General features: G+C 35.6%; 3 protein-coding genes across 3 annotated transcripts; 2 read left to right on the forward strand and 1 right to left on the reverse strand.

Moving 5' to 3' along the window:
- Positions 1-2,353: 2,353 nt before the first annotated feature.
- On the forward strand, positions 2,354-3,219 carry LOC142984527 (uncharacterized). Its single transcript, XM_076132224.1, has one exon. It carries the CDS (start codon positions 2,388-2,390, stop codon positions 3,111-3,113), a length of 726 nt encoding a protein of 241 aa, XP_075988339.1. The 5' UTR covers positions 2,354-2,387; the 3' UTR covers positions 3,114-3,219.
- Positions 3,220-5,907: 2,688 nt separating this feature from the next.
- On the forward strand, positions 5,908-20,292 carry LOC142984602 (uncharacterized). The gene is made up of 8 exons (XM_076132341.1): positions 5,908-6,105; positions 11,294-11,328; positions 11,774-11,850; positions 12,822-13,195; positions 13,626-15,503; positions 16,007-16,271; positions 16,739-16,785; positions 17,100-20,292. Exons 2-8 carry the CDS (start codon positions 11,294-11,296, stop codon positions 17,271-17,273), a joined length of 2,850 nt encoding a protein of 949 aa, XP_075988456.1. The 5' UTR covers positions 5,908-6,105; the 3' UTR covers positions 17,274-20,292.
- Positions 20,285-23,858, reverse strand: LOC142984603 (uncharacterized). Its single transcript, XM_076132342.1, has 5 exons — positions 23,581-23,858; positions 22,735-22,898; positions 22,061-22,236; positions 21,402-21,493; positions 20,285-20,982 (listed from the first exon to the last, which is right to left on the reverse strand). Exons 1-5 carry the CDS (start codon positions 23,667-23,669, stop codon positions 20,556-20,558), a joined length of 948 nt encoding a protein of 315 aa, XP_075988457.1. The 5' UTR covers positions 23,670-23,858; the 3' UTR covers positions 20,285-20,555.
- Positions 23,859-24,084: the final 226 nt, after the last annotated feature.

The following is a 24,084-nucleotide window of genomic DNA, read 5'->3' on the forward strand; positions in this document are numbered from 1 at the left end:
AAATATCAATGTTTTAGCGAAAAAAATAATGTAAGTAGATCTTACTAATAAAATATTGTAAGTAAGTAGGTACATGTCGAACGGTGTCTAGCTGAAACTTTTGCATTTCTGCATCTATGCGAGCCTACAAGCACGGCAAATATGATGATAACTGATCGCCTGAGTTCTGTACGGCCAGTTTCTTCACCAAAAGTTACAGCCAAAGTATAGAGATAAAGTAAAAATTACAGTCAAATTTGTTTCTTCACTAATTTACTGATAGTATTATGAAGAAACAGATTTGCCTTTACCACAAATTTCAAGTTTAATTAAGTCAATGGCTTTAGCGGTTGCTTAAGATATTTCCCTTTATCCATGCATCCATTTCTACCAGGGATACTCATTTTATCACTACCCAACTACTTGCACATTTAATGTGAAAAACCAGACTTATCCTTGTCTTCACAACAAGTAGCGCTTATTTTACCATTGGACAGCGTCACAGCGATCACACTGTTTTACCGTAAATAAGTACTTAGTATAAGTGACCAAACAACATCCACAATTTCGTTACACACGTCATGTTATTGAACGATTTTCAGGTGATTTCAAATTTGGACATATTTGCAGGGCTCGACTACGAAGAATGTGCTTCAATCGCTCGATTGATAGAACTGTCAACTGAGAGTCCTCTTCACTGTGTCTAAAACATCTCTTCAGTATCCTCCGAAGCGTCCACTTACTTTTGTTTAAGTTGCTCGCTACCTCGTACGCGTGAAATAATAAACTAATGCCCGGAATCTGAGTACAGTTAACAGTAGTTTAACTATTCAATAGCGTTTATTTTATTTGAGTTTAAACTGTATTAAATAGATAAAATACCGCTAAATGAACCTCGGAAAACAGGGGTAAGTCGGATAAGTAGACACTAGCTGCGAAGGTATCTAGCAAATTTCCTCAAAATCGGTTCCTCAAAATAGCGTTTTTTTATATGAGTTTCAACGCTATTTAATAGATAGATAAACTACCGCTAAATGTACCTCAGAAACCGGGGGTAAGTAGGTTTAGTATATAAGTACACACGAGCTGTGTGGTATCCACAGACTTTCATCAAAATCTTTTCAGTAACAGATTTTGGCGTAATTGAATAAAACATTAATACAATCATGCAAACATTCTAAACGAATGGAAGCAGCGCTACGATAGAAAAGTGAATGGTAAAAATCTCGATGAAAATATAATTTACGCAAACATGCTTTTGAATAAGTGTTTTTGAAATATGATAATCCTGACTGGGTTTCGATTCTCGGCTCGAGGATAAAACTTTTCTGTTCAGAAAATTCACTCGCATAATTCCGAAGCTCAGTAGATATATATAGGTACCTACTATGCCCGAGAAATGTCCGCTTGAGATAAACGTTCACAGTCATAAAAGAGCGAGAAATGTACAATAAATTATATCATTCTTTCTTATGTATGAATTGATATACTTATACATACATAAAATCACGCCTATTTCCCACACGGTTAGACAGATACCTCAGAACGCCACTTGGTACGGTCCTTACAAATTTACCTTGCCTCATTCACATACATACATACATCTTTACGTAATATAAACATAAGCGGCCACGTCACAAGTCATCGAAATTGATCGGGATAAAATTGATTGGTTGCGTTAAAAAATATTACGATTAAGGAAAACGTCGATTATGTAATTACAATAAAACCCTAGTAAATACCAGCCTGTAATGTAAGTATTTAAAGTATATAACATATTGACAATCGAATAAATTCTTAACAGTATTGAGTACCTATTTTTCTTTGTTTCGAAAATAATTTACATTTTTTTTTTGCTTTAATAACGTGACAATTGTTTATTGAAATTATCTTCTGTAAAAATCCGCATAACATCGTAATTGATGAATTGAACCCATGGTAACGTTGGTAAAACGGCTTAATATATGACACGTTCAAAGCGATTTACTAAACATTTTGTTGTTCATCAAATTATCAACATGAATCTTTGAAAACTTGATTAAAAAACGCGAAACGTATAGAATTACTGTAGAGTCATCGGTTTACAATTTTCCGTCATGTTTTCAGATTTTTTTTTGTAAATAAACGTTTATTTTGAACTTAATTGCTATAAAATGGGTAGATAAAGTATGAAAGCTTTTCAATATTCATTTTGAGCTATTAAGCTTCGATTTGAAAGTGTAGGGTAACCGAAAAAACTCCTATCATGAACTCAAACAGCTAAAATTTTTCAAAATACCCACATATTTTGACAATTTACAAAACAAGACCGCACTTTCTATACGGTAAAGTTTCGCTGTACTTAACTTTAATAAAATATTCTCAAATTATGTTATTTAACGTTAAATCATAAGAAAAACCACAACAAAATGTCGTCCGAGGGTTCCGACATCGAGCTGCCATCAGCATTACCTAAGAAACAGAATAAAAAGATACCGAAAAGTCCTTCAGAAGATATTTTAAAGAAAAACTCCAAAGAACCTCCCAAGAAAATGCAAGAAAAGAAATTATCTACTAAAATGATGATACACCAAGCTTTGATAGACTTGAAAACTAGAAAAGGCGTTTCTTTATACGCTATAAAGAAGTATATTACGGAAAAATACAGTGTGGATACGGAGAAAATCAATTATATTATTAAAAAAGCCATTAAGAGTTCTATAGAAGAAGGATCAGTTGTTCAAACTAAAGGAATCGGCGCGACTGGATCTTTCAAACTCGTACCAGTCAAGGAGAAAAAATCCAAGCCAAAAAAAGTAAAACTGGACGAAGAAGGCAACGAAATAAAGAAAAAACCCGTTAAACCTAAAAAAAGTAAAGAAAAATCAAAAAAATCTATGGAAAAATCAGCGAAATCAAAATCTAAATCGAAGGAAAAGAAATCTGAAGAAAAGCCTGGAATTTTGAAGAAAAAGACTGAAAAGGAGAAAATACCGAAAGAAAAGAAGATTGGTGAAGAAAAAGGAAAAAAAATGAAGTTGAAACTTGCTAAAGGAATGCAAACTCCCGCCAAAAAGAAGTCGGCCATGTTGAAACGTAAGAGCATCGGTTCAATTATAAAACCGCCTAAAATGAAGCCCAAGGCGAAAGCGTAAACAGCCTGTGATTGTTTTAGTGATTATTGTTGATTTGTTTTTAATTATTATTTTATAACGGATGATTATTGAAGATAATAAATAATTTGTACTTAAGTATTTTGAAGCATTTTGTTTTCATTTTATTCACATTTAAGCCGTGAGTTCGATTCTCACTCGAAACATAACGTTTGTAAAGTTGGTTTTAAAAATTAGACCCTCTATTATTTCTTTATTTCATGTAGCCATTAAACAGGTATAAAATTACATCTCATTTATTAACAAATGTGTAGTAAACGTTGAATTATTTTATTTTAGTACATTTATCAAAGATCGGTCAAACTTTTTAAATTAGTTATCATCGATTAATGGAAATAGAGTTTAAATTAAAATTATGTTGGTATTTTGATAGTTTTACCCTAGAATGTTTGTTTATAATAATTATTTTAGTCCACCCCCTCTTACTTCATAATGTGACTCTATCTTTGTTTTTGTAAGTTTATAGTTTACCCCTACAAGTGTTCGAAGCATATTTCTTTAAATTATCTTTTAAAATAGCCCTTTTTATCGTTTATTTACCCAAGTCAGTGTAAACAAGTCTTAATGATGACAGTGATTAATAAACCGAAGTAATTCGAAGTCAAAGTCTCACCGGATGCAGCTGAATACCAGTATTTTACATGGAGCGACTGTATCAGACCTCCACAACACAGTTACCTGGGAAACCCGATATTACTCGGTAAGACTGGTTGTCAGACTTTCAAGCTTCTGACTACTGTTAACGACTGACGATGTGTTCGAAGTAACCACGCGTAAGTAAATCCTTTTCAGTTAGACCCTGAAAAATATGAATAAGTTTGGCTTCAATCTACGAAACTAAAAAGTGTACCTATCTAATTACCGACAAACGACTATGACCTTAGCACAGTGGTTATGGTTGGTGGTCGCCATGCCGCTAACTCTGTGCTTGAGGCTAGGGGATTCAATACCACACAGAAAAATTACAAAGTGTAATCACAAATTACTCATTTTTATCTAATACTTTGTGTCTGTTCGTAAAATATCACCCTAGAATATCCAGTAGGAGCAGACTCATTCTAGGCTTTCAGACCTATTATAAAAACAAAGAATCTACAATATTAATGCTTATAATAGCCAGTGACTGGTCCATAGACGATCAGTGAAGCAAGCAACCTCTGTCGCACACACGATACGGATGATCAGTTAGTGGTATTTGAACTGAGCATCTCGTAACAAGGTACGAGTCGTAAGTTTACTATTAAATATGTAAACCTAGTCAAAGTTTTCAATATACCGAATTCTTGACTTAGATTTTTATTTCTACATCCATATTAGTAAATCGTATCCGTCATATGATTGAGTTTTATTCTTGAAATTAATATTTCGAATAGAAAATTGCCTGAAGGCTGCAAATTGACAGTCATTTACAAAAATTCCAGTAGATAAGAACTCAGGCTTGCTCGAATTTTTAATTCACTTTAAAAGAAGGTTTCTTCAAAAGTTCTCAGACCTCAGTATCGTATTTTTTTTTTCAACAAGCTAGCAACAGTCAAAATAATGCGACTCAAAAATATTCATTTTATTATTTTTATGAATACTTATATACTTACTGTGTAGATACTTACTTAATTGGCGGAATCGGCTCAAGTTCGCTATCGAACTGAACAAAAATATTGATGCATGTAAGGTTTGCTTCCTATCTCGGTAATCTCGTTTACAAAAATGTACGTGTCTCAATTATTATTTTAAATCGGTTAGTATGAAAACGTCCTGTGTTAGAAAAATGGGACCGAAAATATCGACGTAAAGCCTTTTTAAATATGAATTCTGGATTATCTCAGTATTAACTTATTATTAAAAAGAGATCTGAGTTTCTGTGTCGCTAAAACATTTGTTACATTTTAACAAAAGTCTAAGATAATTCCTTTTATTCTTAAAATAACAATCTTCTTTAAATACGACACGATTCTGTTAATCCTGTTGTCTATTGTATTTTGCTACTTAATTTTGATAATAATATCCAAATAAGTAAACGGCTTAGTATCGTAATCGCGAATGCTAAATATTTTTCAAAAAAACTATTTTTCTTCAATAAATGCTATTATCAATAATGAATAACCCCATCACTACTCAATAAAAAAAGTAAAAACGCTCCCCTAAACACGATTTAAATAAAATAATCTTCATTCAAAATATCATTCATCATTCATATTTCCCGACGGCAACTTAATACCACAGAATAAAACATGAACTCATTCATTTAATTCTAGTAAATGTATAAACCAGTTTATATAAATAAATGGTTGATAGCTCGTAAACATTAAATAAATGCTTGGTCGTTGTAATAAGAAGTTTTGAGTCAGCAAATAGGCCCAAATGGCATGTATAATGCAACAAATCGGCCATGGTGTGCTCACGTCAACTGGCTACAGAACAACGATCTAACATGCGCCGTTCTCGACCTTACTCCCACATAATAAAGTACATAATTAATCACATGATGATGATAAAAGTAATTTCCACAATCGTCTTTCCGTTTAAATCCGAAAAAAAGTCATCTACTCTCTCTTTTTAACTGCAAGATTAACATTGTTAGAGTGACAGAGATAGGTATATGTTTCTTGCCCCGTTCGACACGCCGAGAGGATATTGGGGTCATGGAACGTGTTTGAATTTCGAAACACGTCCCGTCCAATGCGGTGGCTTGTTATTCAGTGTTTTATCATTGGTTGGGCGAGCTCTGTACTAAAATATCTTTTGCTACATAAAATCGATAGTCCGTTGTACGCGTTTGTCGCTATTCTGTCGCTTAGGGGCTGTCGTTTGAAGTCTCGTGGTAGGGAAGCGATACGGTGTGGTCGTATCTTTTATGTTATTCGTGCAGCCATTTCGTTTCGAAAGATGTCCGGAGTGACTTTAATCGTGACGTTTTGATACGTTTTCTATAGTTTTTTGACGTTTATGAAGACACCATTGCTGAGGAACTGTTACGGTAAGTCGCTTGCACCTATTTTTTATAAAAGTTTCGCGTAAAATTGTCATTTCATCGAGTATTTTGGTGGGAAACGTCGAAAATTCACATTTTATTCCACGTATCGAGTTGTAACACTGAAATAACTTTGAATTTCGAGCGTGACGTCACGGTTATTTGAAATGGGCATTCGATTATAGATGCCGTTGCTTTTTGGTGAGATTTTTTTTTAAATCACGATGTTTTTTTTTTGTTGGAGCAGCTGTTTTATTTTTTTTATTATAGTGTTGTTCATAATAACTTAGTGTACGTTTGTTTTGTTTATGCCAGCATATACAGTACGGCGTCGAGTGTCACTTGTTGTCATATGACTCCAGACATTCTTATTTCTTTACACTAAAGACTAAAATGCTGTTCGTGCATTATTTTGTTTTGATGTTGTGTTGCGTCTCGTTCTAGCGTTATGTATTTGATATAGGGGTGTCTCTGTCTTTCTTATGGAACTTATTTATAGAGATCTCGGCGGGGTATGGCGTGTCCCTGTGCGCCCTACATTTTGTGCTAGTGCTGTTATTTGGACAGTTTTTTATCGATATATTGTTATCATAAGTTTTATTATTACTATGAAATTATTTTATTACCTTTGTTTATTGATTCGAAGTGGATGTAGTGTTCGTGTAATGTGTAGTGTTAGGTTCGATTCTCGGTTGAGCATTATTTATGTTTTAATTTTATTAGGATTTTTGTAAAATTTGCGTTAGGGATAATTATGCTCTTTGTTTTTCCTGCAGGAAATATTCGTGAATTATGATGATTTAAATTAAAATATATGTTTTTGGCTTTTATAATTAATATAGTTTTATCTATGTGGATTATTTCGACAATATTTTCATATAGTTGAATTAATATTGATTATATTTAAAGTGACTTTAATATATTTATTATTTTAATTAAGATTAATATTTTATCCTGTTAGTTAAATTAAATTATAACTAGCTATGGTTTATTAATGAAATATCATTTAAATTCGATATTATGGAAACCGTTATCGAAAAATTTTGTGGAGTAAATTTTAAGTAATTAAAATTTTATTGTCCCACTATTACTACATACTGCCACTGCTGGGCAACACCTTTAATTAAAACTATTATAGTACTAGATTAGACGTATTAATAATGTTTTAGAACACCCATACTAACAACTCGTACTAAAAAAAGGTTATATTGTCATTATAATAACAATAATATAAAAATAATCATTTATTTTAAACCAACGATAATACACCTAAAAAAACTTACAGAAAAATATTAAAAATAAACAAAATAATTATAAGCCATGTATTATCTGCAAGCCATTTTCAATATTCTAATATATTTTATTATTTTTTCTATATAGCTCTAGAATAAAAAATACTTTATTTTAAAAAAGACAAAGTAATGTTTTAATAGCCCTAATACCAGGAATTGCAAATCAATTTATAGAGTAGTAAAAACTTAAACCAAAACACATTTGCAAAAATAACCAAACAAAAATATTACACCACGTGGTATATGTATTAACATTAAACAATAACATTGTTTGTCACCTACTGTCATGATGACGTCACGATAACAATGACAGTTTGATAAAGAAAGTCATTGTCCGAAATGACATTGACTTCAATATAACTATCTATTATTGATATAATTAATAATTATTATTAGGATATGTGTATGTAGATTATTATTATTACATTGAATGAGGCGCCCATAGCAAGGTGCGCTCACCGGTCGGTAAACGATCTGTGGGTTAAGCAACCCTTGGCGCGGTCATTCCATAGATGGGTGACCGCATAGTGGTATTTGAGCTGGGCGCCTCCGTGCTTCGGAGGGCACGTGAAAATCGGTCCCGGTTGTTGTCTGCTAGATAACAGTCGTTAAGCCATGTCAAAGGCCTTACGGGCGGCTTGAAAAACTTTGACACTAGGTTGACCACTAACCATACGACAAACAAACAAACATTACATTGATAAAAACATCTGACTGAAAGTTAGCTACTTCCGTGGCAGGATTGGTTGTTGTGGGTTCGATTCCCGGATCAATCAAAGTGTAATTTTCTTTAATGTCGAAACGTGGATATTATTAATACGCCTCTGCTTTCTGCTTTAACTTTCGGGTATAAGAGGCGTGATTATACATGTACCAATATAATTATGTATGTTATAAAACATCATCCTAAAAGACTGCGACATTTTTAAGTGTTTAATATTTGTACTAAAATGATCACCTGTTCAAAAAGATAGATCAAAACAAGATATTATGCTAGACAGTATTATCACTCCTAATACCTTTACAATTATTGCGAAAATGTGCTTGCGTTTATACTTCAAAATGATTGTAGCGATTTTGACAAACATTTTGCTGAGCGATAGCTTTTATCACGAGAAGTTATAGCGTCGATCATAAATAAAAATGAAGTACGGCCAAGTCCATTATCTAGTATTTTATAAATAAAGAAAAACAACATACTAATAAGTAATCATACTAAAAACAAAACTAATAAAAAAACAATAATTATAAACTATCGACTCTCACCACATCACTAGTGTAAGCCCAAAAAAAATAAAAAAATGTCTGCCGTTCCCGCCAAGGGATTATTATTACTACCATCTTTTATATACAAAAATAAACCTTATTTACTTACATTTAAGATTCATATTCTATTGGTGTATAGATATCACCTTTGTATCTCCCAAATATGTCCCTTTGAGGGATTTTAAACGCTTATGTTAAAGGAATAAAGTCGAAATTTAATTGAAGGAAATGTTAATAGGTTATCTTTTTTTTTTTCATTGAAATCTTAATGATTTATGGGAACCTAAGATGGTGGTTTGGCGTAGTTTTAACTTTTTTTGTCGTTTTAGAAACACCTTTCTCGGAAATTGCTTGGACCATTTTGATATTTTAATTTAGTTGTTTAAAACGTTGTTGTAGTTAATTTCGATCTACTTTTTATTTATTTTATCGTATGATTAGTCAACCTAGTGTCAAAGTTGTTCAAACCAAGCCTTTGACATGACTTAACGACTGTTATCTTAATAGACATTAACTGAGACCGACTTTTTACGTGCCCTCCGAAGCACGGAGACGCTCAGATCAAATATCACTAAACGGTCACCCATCTATGGAATGACCGCGGTAAGGTTGCTTAACCCACAGATCGTTTACCGACCGGTGAGCGCAACTGGCTGTAAGGGCCTTGTTTGGTTACGATTGTCGAAGTGTCGTGTTTTCGTATACGAAAATTCTATGGATTAGTTATGAATAATAGTGTCTGATAAGTTAACTGCTGGATAAAGTATATGAAAACTAAAGTTCAAATTCTCTCAGTTAAGATATCTGTTGCTTGAGAATTTCGTGGTTAAGTAACAATAGCTGCGCGGATCGATCTCTTAAGTTAAGCTACGTTTGTCGAGGTTGGTCAATGGATGGGTGACCGTACTATACATATCGAGTTCCTTCGTATTTCGGAAGGCACGTTTAATTGTTCCAGCTGTCCTTTTCAAAGATCTTTGACAGTCGTTAACAGTAGTCAGAAGCTTAAAAGTCTGACAACCAGTGTGCTTAGTATCGTGCTATAACCCAGGTAACTGTGTTGTGGAGGTCAGATAGACAGTCGCTGCATGTAAAATACTGGTATTCAGCTGCATCCGGTGAGACTGGAAGCCGACTCCAACATAGTTGGAAGAAAGGCTAGACTCATTAACCCCGGTATCTGAGTACATTTAGCAGTAGTTTATCTATTCAATAGCGTTTAAACTCATATAAAAAAACGCTATTGAATAGATAAACTGCCGCTAAATGTAACTCAGAAACCGGGGGTTAGTTATCTAAGACTTATCCGATGGTTATTTAAATCTCAGGTAGTTCGAGTATGTTTGTAAGTACTTTGTGTCCGTTGTTTGTATGTTTGTAAAAGTACTTTTGTAAAACATTTTGAATAAGATGTTAGATAAAGTTTATTGTGAATGTTTACTATTGATATAGAGGTCCCGGGTTTGATTTTCGTGCAATTTTTTTTTTAATTTTTTACTCTGTTGTGCATTTGGTTGACGGAATGATAACTTATAGCGAAGTCGTAGATTTGATTCCACGATAGGCTTTTTTTCATTTTTTTTTGTTGTGCAGTTAGTCTGCAGATCGGTATCTTATTGTGAAGTCGTAGGATCGATTCCTGAGTAGGCATTTTTTTTTCAAAATTCTCTATCACTGTTAGTAGTGATTCTTAAGTAGGTTTAGATGTATAGTCCTAGGTTCGATACCTGGGTGAATATTTTTTGTAATATTCTTCATCATAATTCACAGCGACCCTTTTAACCACTGCACCATGAAGACAGCTTATAATTTAACAAATAATTATTTTATTCCGCCCTTCAAAATTTCACCCCTTTTCTTGTTCCTATTATTGCACCCCTATTTTACAACCCTCGAGTTATTTTTTTTCAATGGATTCGAACCCCAATGCTATCCCTTACTTAGGGGAAGATTGTTAATAATAAACTATGTAAAAGGTACCTTTGGCTCAGTGGTGATAGAGACGGTTGTCACTTGTGAGGTATCTCGATTCGATTCTTTGTTGAGTTATGATTATTAGGTGTGTTATTGATGTTGTTAAAATGATGTCTGGACGTCGTGTGGGGTTCTATTCCCGGGTGAAGTAGTGATGTAATTTTTTTGACCGGTTTTATTAGCGTAGGACATTATTATCCAAATACCATAGTAGAGTATGTAACATGTTTGATTGTGAGGATTCCAGTTCGATTCTCGGGTCGTAAAAAAAATTATTATTTGGTTTGTTTCTGGATATTAAAAATTAATAAATAAATATCATTGGACAACTTACACACGGCCATTTAATTTAAAAAAAAGCCTATTAATGTCCCACTGCTGGGCAAGGGTCTCCTCCCGTTATAAGGGAAGGGTTAGGCCTTGAGTCCACCACGCTGGCCAAGTGCGGGTTGGGGACTTTACGTGCCATCAAAAAAATATTTAAGCATGCAAGGTTGCATCACGATGTTTTCCTTCACCGTTAGAACCGATAATTATTTCTAATACACACATAACTTGGAAAAGTCATTGGTGTGTTGCCTCGGGTTCGAACCGCCGACCACTTGCGTGGGAGGTGCCAACTTATACCACTTGGCTTATGTTGTTTAAATTGTTTTTTGCAGATGCAGCAGCCAGTGCCCCAACATGAACAACTTGGGTGAGCAGAGATATCTTTATCTTTATACTATTCTTATACAAAATTTCTTCAAAATCGGTTCAGCTGTTTCCCGTAGTCACACTTTTATAATATGCACACCTTTAGCTGTAGATGTAAAAAACGGTAAATGTAGAATAGTGGATTCGATTCCCGTGGCAAAAAAAGTATTTGAGTGATACAAATAATCTAGTCTTTATAAAAGGCTGATCTAGGGTTTCTTTTCTGGAAGGGGGTAGGGGAGGGGGTGGTAGATAGTAAAAAGCTTTAATCCTAAATACTTTGTAAGTGTTGCCAACCTTACTAGACCTACCTATCATCTGTTATTAAGTTTACCAATGGTTAAGCAACACACATTGAGGACGGCCATTGGATGGGTGACCACAACTTTGCAGTATATTGTACATTTACATTTCAAATATGTTAAGTAGCGATTATTGTTCGACAGAGGGCAGGCGATGTCACAGCAAATGGTACTGTGTCCAGTCAGACTGGTGTATGAGACACAAATACTGGTACAACCGGGTGAGTTTGTATTTGTACGGCATTTTTTGTCTCTTTCACTCCTGTGTTAATTTGTATCTCTTACTCTTTCTCTCCTTCGAGTAATGAAAGGGATAGACTATATGCATGTTTGTTTTAATACTAGCCTCTACTCGCAATAGCGTCCGCATGGAAAGGTTTCCCGCAGTAAACAGTACAGTGTGTACAAATTTTATCAAAATCGGTTCAGTAGTTTTGGTGTAATTGGCTTACAAACATATTTTTTTCATAATAACTGTCTTACTAATAAACGTGTTGTAAGCTGTGATTAGTTATACAGTGTTTTGTGTTCACTCATATACAGTTACAACATTGATTGTAAGTGACAACACACTGTGTAACTAATCACAGCTTACAACACGTTTATAAGTAAGACTGAATATATTAGCACGATTTAACTGCTAAACAGGCACTAATCCATACTAATATTATAAATCCGAAAGTAACTCTGTCTGTCTGTCTGTCTGTCTGTCTGTCTGTCTGTCTGTCTGCTACTCAATCACGCCTAAACTACTGAACCGATTTGCATGAAATTTGGTATGGAGATATTTTGATACTCGAGAAAGGACATAGGCTACTTTTTATCCCGGGAAAATGACGCATTTCCCGGGAAAATTCATGTGGCGAACTTAGTCCCGAATAATCAACATTATAATGACATTGAATTAACAAAATTCCGTTGTCATGGCAACTGTTTAAATGACGGATATGCCTTAGCGCAACTTCGTTACATATATTAAGAGATATAAATAATTTTGAGACTATTTTTCGTGAAAAAAAAGCATATTTTGTATCATCACGCTATGATCAATAGGAGCAGAGTAACAGTAAAAAGTGTTACAAAAACGTGGAAAATTCTGACCCATTCTCTCTTATGTGACGCAAGCGAAGTTGCGCGGGTCAGCTAGTTTGTTATAATCTGTCAGAATCTAACAAAAATCTTCAAATTTCAGGGGACCAGATATCACCAAACCAGACCTTCTTCATCAACCCCCAAAACCCACCCCCATGGATGCAGAACAGCATTCAACGGCAGCCCTTACAAAACCAAGTGGTCTACGTACACCAACTACCCAACAATATCGTCCAACAAGTCCAACAACCAATCGACCAGAACCAACTTTATATCCAACAAAATTTCAACTACCCTATCCAACAGCCAATGTTGGGGCCAACACAAGATGTAAGGTCGATGCAGTTGGCCAATATTGTGCCCAATATGGTGCAAAATCTGCAAGGCTTGGAAAGGAATCAGAATGGACAAATACAGAATGTAAGGCCGGTGCAAAATCAAATTGTTAATCAAAATGTTGAACTACAGAGACAGGTGAGCATTTTCTTGGACTTATCCTATGTTAAGAAGCTCGTGGCTTAGTTAACAATAGCCGCGCGGATTTATCTCTGAGGTTAAGCCACGCTTGTCGAGGTTGTTCTGTGGATGGGTGACCATTTTATACATATCGAGTTCTTCCATGTTTCGGAAGACACGTTAAATTGTGGGTCCCGGCTGTCATTTTCGAAGATCTTTGACAGTCGTTAACAGTAGTCAGAAGCTTGAAAGTCTGACAACCAGTCTTAACTAAGGGTATCGTGTTATATCCCAGGTAACTGTTGTGGAGGTCTGATAGGCAGTCCCTCTGTGTAGAATACTTGGAAAAGTCATTGCTGCGTTTCCCACGACCATATGATTTGACACTTCTTAGACCATTTCACTATGACTCCTTAATAATTATAAATAATATTTATTTCTCTTTTAGGTATACATGAGACCACAAATGCACCAACAGAATTTACAACGACCAGTAATGACTGTAAACCAAATGCCAATGCAGCAACAAATCACCAACATGCCAAACGTTGGAACAAATGTTGGACAAACCGGACCAAATGTTGGCCAAACATATTCGCCTCGACCACCAATGAGGGCAAATAACGTGGTTAATGTCCAACCTGTGGTCAAAGTAAGAGAAAATACGCCGGAACCAAAAACTGTGAACAGTCCAATAGGAAATGTTGTACCAAATGTGAGGAATTTTGTCCCAAATTACTACAGGCCGATACAGCCACGACCACAGTTGGTCCAAAACGTTGCCAACTCGCCTAAAATGCAACACATCCCTGTACAAACCGTACAAAATTCACCTGTTTATAATCACGAGAAAAATTCTCCAAATGGCTATATTATCCAACAATTAAACAGCAATAGGAAACGCAAAAGCGAATCTCCGGACGAAATACAAAAAAAAATGGCCGCCTTAAAACCTAATTTTAATTCCCAAAGTATTACTGTTACGAAATTGGTCAACGAGATTGGGACCAACACTAGTCCAGTCCACAGGCCAAAAGGCCCACAATTTAGTCAAATGAACAAAAATCTTGAAAATTCGACTGAAAGCAAAGAAATGCAGGAAAAAGAGAAGTTAATAAGAAATACTGTTTTCACTCAAGCTAGGGGCAGAGTATTACAAGATAAGATTGAAGAAGTCAAACCAATGGTGGTCGATAACGCCACTGAAATGGCCAAACCTGGGCCAAATGTTGGGCCAAACACATCCACACAAAACGTGGTCATACCAAATTCTGGTCCAAATATGGTCGTACCGATCACGTCAGGCCAAAATGTGGTCTTACCGACCTCATCTGGCCACAATCCCGAACAAATGACTATAGTACAAAGCGGACCAATCAAAATGGGACCAAATGACTTAATCAGGGCCGGACAACACTTCGGGCCAATACAGAATTTTGATCCAAATATGAGACAGAGTATAGCAGGACCTATGCCAGGCCAAAATATGGTGGTACAAATGAGAGCGGGCCAACATATGGGACCAATCAATACTTTGCAAAATACATTTGGTTTAATCAACCCTGGGCAAAACTTCGTACAAACAATCGACCGACAAAATATACCTGAGAATATACAAATCAGACAAAACGTGGGACCAATCATGAATCAAAATATGACTGGTCAAAATATTATGGTCCCTGGACAACATTTTGTGGACCCGAACAGTACTAGACGAAGTATAGCCGGGCCAATCAGAGTTGGGCCAAGTGTTGAACAGACTCAAGTGCAGATACCGGTTAAAATACAACATATAACTGGCCCAATGAATATTAGTCAAAATGTAGAGGCAAGTAAGTCTGGACCAAGTGTTGTGGAAGCGGTCAAACCTGTTCAAAATGTGGTTGAACCGGTAAAGCCTGTTCAGACTGTAGTTGAGCCAATCAAAGCGGGGCCAATTGAGCCGATCAAAGCTGGGCCAATTGAGGCCAAAGTAGAAAAAGTTGGGCCAAAAACAGAAATGGTCATTGAACAACCTAAAGTTAAAGAAATTGTAACCAAAAATGAAAATAAAATTATTGAATCAAAAATATCAATATCAGTTGAAGAAATAAAAACTACGGAATCAAAAGATACGCCAAAAGTCGAGGCTGAACCGCAATCGATGGAAATTGTAAATAAAGATAGTCAGATAAAGACTGAAATTGATGAGAATAAGAAAATGGAGGATGTAGAAAACATACAGACAGACAAAAGTGATAAAATAGTTATAAAACAAGAAAATATTAATATATTGACGCACGTAGTCGATGGATATGTTATTCAAGAATCTAATTTCGCTTTCCCGGTAAGTAAAACTATTACAATTATTTTTAGCCGACTTAAATAAAGGAGGAAGCTTCTTTTGACGATAGATATACTTCAAAAGTAGTCTCATGATATAACTTGAAAAAGTCATTGGTGTGTTGCCTCGGGTTCGAACCTGCGACCACTTGCGTGGGAGGTACCAACTTATACCACTCGGCTATCACTGTTTACAGTTAAACTCATTATCAAATAATTACCTCTATCTTATTATAATCTATCTATACTAATATTATAAAGCTGAAGAGTTTGTTTATTTGAATGCGCTAATCTCAGGAACTACTGGTCCGATTTGAAAAATTATTTCAGTGTTAGATAGCCCATTTATTTAAGAAGGCTATAGGCTATACATCATCACGCTACGACCAATAGGAGCAGAGTACCAATAAAAAATGTTACAAAAACGGGGAAAATTTCGACCCATTCTCTCTTATGTGACGCAAGCGAAGTTAAGGTCAGCTAGTTTAATAATAATTTCTTTTTCAGATAAGAAAACCCCTTAAAGAGAAGACAATCCATCCTAACACGAAATCCCTCAAAACGGAAGGTGCAGAGAGGGACCTTTTGAAAGAGTGCATCAAAGAGGAACTGACCTCCAACCATCACGTGGACATACCGTTACTACCATTCCACTACCTACTGCTGGAGAACAAAGAAGAGAAAAATGAACAGAAGGCAGAAGAGAAGAAAGAAGAATGTGTCGTTCTAGAAGATAAGGTACAAGAAGAAAAAGTGGTGGAAGATTATAATGGTAATACATATTAATATTTTTAAACTACTTAAACTTATAAAATAATTAAAAAAATTTACAAGTGCGAATATGAACCTTAGCACGGACATTTTATAGATGGGACAGCATAGTAGTATTTGAACTAAGCGTTACTGCGTAAAAAGTCGGTCCCGGTTGTAGTCAATTAAGATAGCAGGCGATAAACCATGTCAAAGGCTTTCGGGCTTGTACAACTTTGACACTAGGTTGACCACTAACCATACGATGAAAGAATGAACCTTTTTAAGAAAGCCGCCGACAACTAGTCAGCGACATATGTTGGTAGGTCGGCGAGATTGGTATATAGACTATACACATAACTCAATTTCGACACAAGTGTTAGATGCGTCTATTTAACGATAGGGGGCAGCCTTGCTCTATAAAGAAATCATTTTCAGTTGACGTTTTTAAACATTTTTTATGTAATTAATTTCATAATATTTTTTCAGGAGATCCATTCGCTAAGTTACAAGTTTCAGCAGTCAAGTCATGGACGGTAAGTTCTTCAAATTAATATGTTCTGTTAGAACAAAGTTTGTATGGGATCGATGGGATTGAAATTCCCATGGGAATGGAATCGACGGGATAATTTTGTACTAAGTATACTCGGACGATGTCGGGCCAGTTCTTTAGTAATGTAATAATGAGAAAATAACGATATCACCTTGCCTAAGTCGGGAATCGAAGCAGTGTCAATTAAAATAAATTAGTTTTTATCTTACCTATAATTCAACTTTCCATACATTTGGCTACTAATATTAATAATACTTTGTATATATAAAATACTTATTATATTTTTTTTTTTTCCAGGTTGAAGACCTATCAAACTACCTACTCAAATACAACTGGAAGGAGACAGTGTCATTGCTGCAAGACCATGAAATAGATGGGGAAAGCCTGTTCTTAGTGTCAAAACAACAACTTATTACCATAGGCGTATCCGAAGAACATGCCGATGTCATCTGCGAGTTCGTTAAAAGCTGAGAGAAAGTGAGTTTTAGTATATTTTAAGAAAATTATGTACATCTCTAACCCTCTTATTCATAAAAATGTACGAAGTTATGAAAGGCTTATAAAGTGTTTTGTTTCTTTCACTCCTTAGCGAAATGAAAGAGAGAAAACATTATAGTAGTTGTTTAACTAAAAAAGGTTTATAGTGAGTTTATGAATAAGAGGGTAAGACTAGCTTTTGTCCGCGATTTCGTGCCGAAATCTTTGTTTGTATGAAAATTTTGTTCTAAGTCACCACCGGCATGAAGCGCCCATAGCCAGCTGTGCTCACCGATCAGAAAACGATCTGTGGGTTAAGCAAACCCTGGCGCGGTCGTTCCATAGATGGGTGACCGCATAGTTGTATTTGAACTGGGCGTCTCCGTGCTTCGCTACCAAGCGGACGAACTCGCGAGCAAAAACTAGTAAAATATAAATATGAAAGAGCGAGATACCAATATGAAAAGTACAAGACGCGAAAGGGAGACAGCAGATAATAAAATAAGCATTTTCAAGCTTCAGTTTCAGTAATTCTGAATCATTTTCAGATAGCTTATTTAGGTGAAATTTTACAGTTTTAGATAAAGTCATATTATCTATGAGATAAAGCCTAGAAAGTGGCGTTAAAACTGGCATTTTTTTGTTAGCCATTTGCCCCCGGTTTCTGAGGTACATTTAGCGGTAGTTTATCTATTCTATAGCGTTTAAACTCATATAAAAACGCTATTGAATAGATAAACTACCGCTAAATGTACCTCAGAAACCGTGGGTTAGTACGCACATTATAGCATTTTATAGATTCACTTGTAATATTAGGTCGGGGAAAAAGTCTTTTCGCATTATAGTATGTATAGACTTGTAATATTTTTTTTTCTCTACACAAAAAAGCTCGATATTTGGGTACCTCACGAGCTCACTGAAAGAAACCTAATGAACTGTGTACTCATTTGGGATTCTTGAAGCCAAAGAGATTTTATTACAAGTTCATACATACTATAATGCGAAAAGACTTTTTCCCCGAACTAATACAATAGTATTTGTCATTAATGTCACTGTAGTTCCTTTTACAATCACAAGGGGGCGTTGCTTTAAACATTACTTTGCTAAGATTCGAAGTAATTTCTTAGGAGAAACTCGTGGCTAAGTAACAATAGTCGTACAGATCGAACACTTAGGTTAAGTTACGCTTGCCAAGGTTGGTCATTGGATGGGTGACCGTATTATACATACCGAGTTCGAGTGTTTCGGAACTTAGAAAGAACTCGTGCCTAAGTTACAACAGACGCACAGATCGAACACTAAGGTTAAGTTACGCTTGCCGAGGTTGGTCTGTGGATGGGTGACCATATTATACATATTGAGTTCGTATCTGTTTCGGAAGTCACGTTAAACTGTGGGTGTTATTTTGAAAGATTTTTGACAGTCGTTAACAGTAGTCAGAAGCTTGAAAGTCTGACAACCAGTCTTACAAGAATATCGCGTTATAACCCAGGTAACTGTGTTGTGGAGGTCAGATAGGCAGTCGCTCCATGTAAAACACTGGTATTCAGCTGCATCCGGTGAGACTGGAAGCCGACTAACTGTCGGTTTCTGAGGTACATTTAGCGGTACTTTATCTATTCAATAGCTTTTTTTTATATGACTTTAAACACTATTGAATAGATAAACTACCGCTAAATGTACCTCAGAAACCGGGCATATCTTAGCAAAGTAATGTTTATTTCGCTTAGTGTTTTTAGAGTGTTCACATAATACAGGTATCCATATTAAACTATGTAGAAAACACTGCCATATTATTATCTTTGCGTTAGTGAGTACATACATAATATCACACGTTTTATAACCGAAGGTGTTGTGCGTTGGGAGGTCGTGGGTTCGATTCCCACACGGAACAAATATTAGTACGATCCACAAATAGTTGTTTCGGGTCTGATTGTACTTTGTGTCCGTTGTTTGTATGTTTGTAAAAGTCCCCGCGACACAAGAATAATTCTAAGTGCGAGAGTTGTCTTCAAAAGGAAAGGAAATAGTACTTTACCCGACGGGAAACGAACCCGAGACCACATATTCAGCAGGCGGATAGGATACCGGCCGCGCCACAGAACTAAGTATGTATGTACAAATAAATAATAATAAGCGAGTGAGGGGTCACCGGCGGTTATAACCGGTTTGAACTGCTATGAAGAGATCATGTGTCGGTTATTGATTTGCATTTTGAAAAGAAACAGCTGTTTTTTCTAAAAGGGGGACTTGTGACCTTGGGAAGAGTCACCTGTGCCGAATTGTCAAGTTAAATTATGATGTATAATTACGTAAATTATTTTATATTATTATAATATAAGAATCATGTAATAGAGATTTGATTGAATTTAAACTTACTTCAAAAAAGGAGGTTCAAAGTTTTTTTAACTGTGTAATCTGTGTATCTCTTTTTTTTAAATCGTAGGCCTTGAATACACCACGCTGGCCAAATGCAGGTTGGGATCTTTGCATGCCCTTAAAATGGATTAAATTTTTTTTTTGCATACAAGGTTTCATCACAGTTCTCTCTACTAAGTTGTTAAAAGTATTATTTACTCTGTCCAAGGGCATTTAAGACAGCCCCTAAATTATACTTTTTATGTGAATTCCCACGAACGCAAATCTTGTCTCCTCGCGAAGACTGTTTTATTGTAAATACAACCTTATAGTGTACAGAATAAAGTCACTTTTAAGTAAAAATAAATATTCAGAAATTATGAATAGTATGGCTGAAGTTCAGAAATCGAATTACTAATTGTTAATGACTATTTGTATAGTATGTTTTAGTCGATTTTAATTTAGTTTTAGTAACCTGTATTTATGTTTTAGTCGGATATTTGAAATTTTAGTTTGACTATGTTTTTATCTTCTGACAAATCGAGTCGATATAATCGACTAAATTCTGTAAATATTTACTTTTAATTTTAAGTCTTATTATAATTTTTGTATTCAATGTAAATAATTTGAAAACGAATAAAAATCAAAAACATTTTTTGTACTTTATTTATTATAAAAAAAACAATGGCACAAAATATTATGTTAAACATAAAACGATTAAATTGAGTATAACAAGTTTATAGAACACTATCACAAAATAAGTTTCATAACAACATTATAAATAAAATAGAAAACTTTGAAACAACGACTAAATTACCGACAGTAACAAAATGGTCAGCACTAGAGACGAAATACGAACAAAAGTCTACAAAAAAAACACACAAACATCGACTAAGAATCGACGAACACGGCACAACACTAATTTCTCTTAGTTTTCCCCATAAAGTTGACAACTTGTGCGAATGGCGCGAACTTGCCGCGTCTCCCGCGCTTTTTCAAACCTAGCTCTTGTAGCACATCATCTGACTCAACGACAGATGAATCCATATTTTTCGATCCAATCTCTTCAGAATAATCTTCACTGTCATTTTTTTCTGTGTCCGAAAGATCCCTATATTTCCTATTATAATCTATTTTATTTCTAACTAAACTTGAGTCCCGTCGTTTCATGGGTTCGGTTGGCGCGAATTTCGCGTGGTCGGTGGGTTGACACATAAGTGCATCGTAGAAGTAGCGATCAGCTCGGCACTCGTCTTTCGGCCTCGGCTTCCGTTCTTCGTCGGAGCTCTCTGCTGATGAGTGGACCTGTGGTGAGCCGGGCCGGGGCTTCTTGTGGACCCTTTGACTGGAAACAAGTAAGTAATTATCAAATACTAAAGCCAGGCATACTATTTGTGTAAGTGTTTTCAAAATTAAATACTGAACTAGTATCCATCGGTAAGTTATGATTGTACAGGGGTTCATTGTATGTTCTTAGATTTTTTTACAAAATACAAAATATAGAGGTAAGAGAGAAAGGTACCAATTACTACTAAGAAAATTATCCGTGACAGATAAAAATTTATGTTTGCCAAAGGCCCCGCAACACAACAGCAATTCTTAGTTCGGGGGTAGTATTAAAAAAAGAACAGCGGATGCCACATTTTCGTTTGGGTGAAGAAAACATTTAGTATTTGCAGGAAACTACAAATTTAAAATCCTTGTTCCTTCACGCTTGTATCAAGAAAGAACAATGCTTTAGAGTGCACTATGGTGTTTCCTTACCATCGTTTCCCTGCGTCGCCAGCAACCATTGCGGGGCGAGGTGACTGCGGCACGTATGTCCCTGGAGTTCCGAGCTCATCGCCGCTGACTGCCTGTACAAATATCATTAGTATTATCACAGTTGCGGGAATAAAAACACAACGACATGTTATTTAAGAAGATAATGAACGCAAAAGTTAAGTTTCGGAAGAAAATTTGAATATGTTTTTTATGGAGACGCTCCAGAATCTTTATCAAATACTGAAATTCTATTACATAAAGCCGGGAACCATATATGTACTCATTTTCTCTAGCAATTTTCGATTTAATTTAATAAATTAATGCAAATGTCTGCACCCCCCTTTCACGGCATAAAGACAATTTATCGAAACACTACACAGACGGTTTTAAAAATACTGTCTAGATCTAGTTGGCAACAAAACTTAGGACTCATCGTTGAAATTCATCAGAGCAATAAATGCTTCGAGCCTCGAGCAAAAAAAAGTAAGTTTTCCTATCCTTTCCAAATGATCTTAAATGCTATCTGTTACATTTTAACAACACGAATATAAATTGAAGACCCATCAAACAGACATAAGATCAAACATAGGCTACTAATTTCAACTAAAACCAAACGAAAAAATCACTAAAACATAATAAATTATAAAGCAATCTCTAACCTGTTTCCCAAGATGGAAGTAGCAATGCGTTATGCGCTCCACATCGGCCCAGGCCACGATATACCTGGCCATGGTGAGCGGGATCTTTGGCAGGAAGTTTGAGTGGAACTTGCCCTGGCAGTAGATGGTGATCACGTCCGTGTCTTTTATCTCGAAGATTATGCGGAATATCGTGCCTGGGGGCATAGAAACGACAGTTGAAAGCCCAAGAATAAACACGAAAAGGATTTCTGAAATCTGTTTAGGCCAATTCAGGATTCGAACCTGAGACTTCTGTTCTGCAGTGGCATACATACAATTTTTCCCCCTTTCTCCACAGAAAGGTCTCATTCTTATACCTTAAGTTCAGTTTTTTCTTAATTTCTATAAACTGTTTACACTTACTTGAAATTAAACATATGTACTTAATTTAATTATGCAGTTATGACCGTCAAAATTCCAATACATTGAAGATATACATATAAATTGTTATCCGTTGTGTAGTTATTATAGGTACTGTGCAACTTGGCCGAAAAGTCAAGTAAAAAAGGGATCGAAACCTTAATATTTAAACGACTTAAAAAAGGAAAAGTTTCTTAATTTGTCGCGTTATTTTGCGATTATCGTTTACATAGTACCATAAAAAGTTGTAGTTACTTATTGTCTTTTAAAAGAAATTGTCTTTTTTCTTATACCTGGCACAAACATATTATAGTTGGTGTCATAATTTCCGCTGCCGATCCAGATGCCGTTCTTGCGCGACAGTGAGATGATGTTGTCTCGATGGAACCGCACGTCGAAGTGCAGCACCACGTCGCGAGGCTCCTCTCCCTCCTGAGCGCACAGGTTCACCGACATTCTGACCACAAAACACAAAATTTTATTGTTTTGTTTGTCGTATGGTAAGTCAACCTAGTGTCAAAGTTGTTCAAGCTGAACGAACTACTGTTATCTTAGTTGACAACAGCCGGGGCCGACGTTTTACGTGTCCTATGATGCCCAGCTCAAATACCACTATGCGGTCACCCATCTATGGAGTGACAGTGCCAAAGGTTGCTTAAGCCACAGATCGTTTACCGTCCGGTGAGCGTAACTGGCTACAAAATTAAATTGAATTAATCACTGCTGGGCACGAGTCCCTTACAAATAAGGGAAAGACTGCTTTATGCTGATTTACACCTTAGGGTGTGACATAATGATAAGCGTTATTAAGTCAACTGCGCGAGAGTTGTATAAGCATTGTAACCTGCGCGTGCGCACAGTAATGTCCTATTTATGATATTTGATATTATTTTAGAAAATGAACTCTTTAGCCCAGTGGCTCTTGGGCTTTTCAGGGTTCGATATTTAGCCCTGACAGTACCATCAATAATGTATACGCTGATGTTTGGGATCCATGTTTTAATGACTTACAGATTCTTCTGCTGTGTCATTATAAACACAGCGTAATGTCTATCGCAGCTTGTTCTTCTCTATATAGCAAAGGGTGGTAACATTCCTAAAATTAAGAAAATTACAAAATACAAATATCGATGTCTTACTTTCGAGCGTTTTCCTTAATTTTACCGCCGATTTCGATTTTATCCCCGACCTTAAGAACGGACGGGATGTTCGCTGTGAACACCGGCATTTTAACCAAATATTACTTATATTATAACTACAATAATTCGCCCCGTCTCTCTCTAATTCAGGGCCAGTGGTGTAAATTGACATTTTGAACGGAAAATTTATACATTACACTATTTTGTGAAGTGATGTTTGAACAATTTACGTTTCGTAGAATTTTTATGGTTATTTTATTGATATGCCAACTTGACACAAGCACTGTTTCTTCTTTTCTCTTTTATTAATTTTTCTATGTAGTTTTTATTGTCTTTGCGGCGAGTAGGATTTTTATAGACTTCCATCACAACTTTCATACTGACGAGATAAAAACTTGTCCTTAACATAAAATGTCCGTAAAAAGGCGGATGCCTACCATACCTATCTGTTTACAAGGTTATTAACAAGATGATATCTTATCCTTCCTTATCGTATTTATCCAA

This window comes from Anticarsia gemmatalis, chromosome 27 (assembly GCF_050436995.1).
Source record: "Anticarsia gemmatalis isolate Benzon Research Colony breed Stoneville strain chromosome 27, ilAntGemm2 primary, whole genome shotgun sequence".
NCBI lineage: Eukaryota > Metazoa > Arthropoda > Insecta > Lepidoptera > Erebidae > Anticarsia > Anticarsia gemmatalis.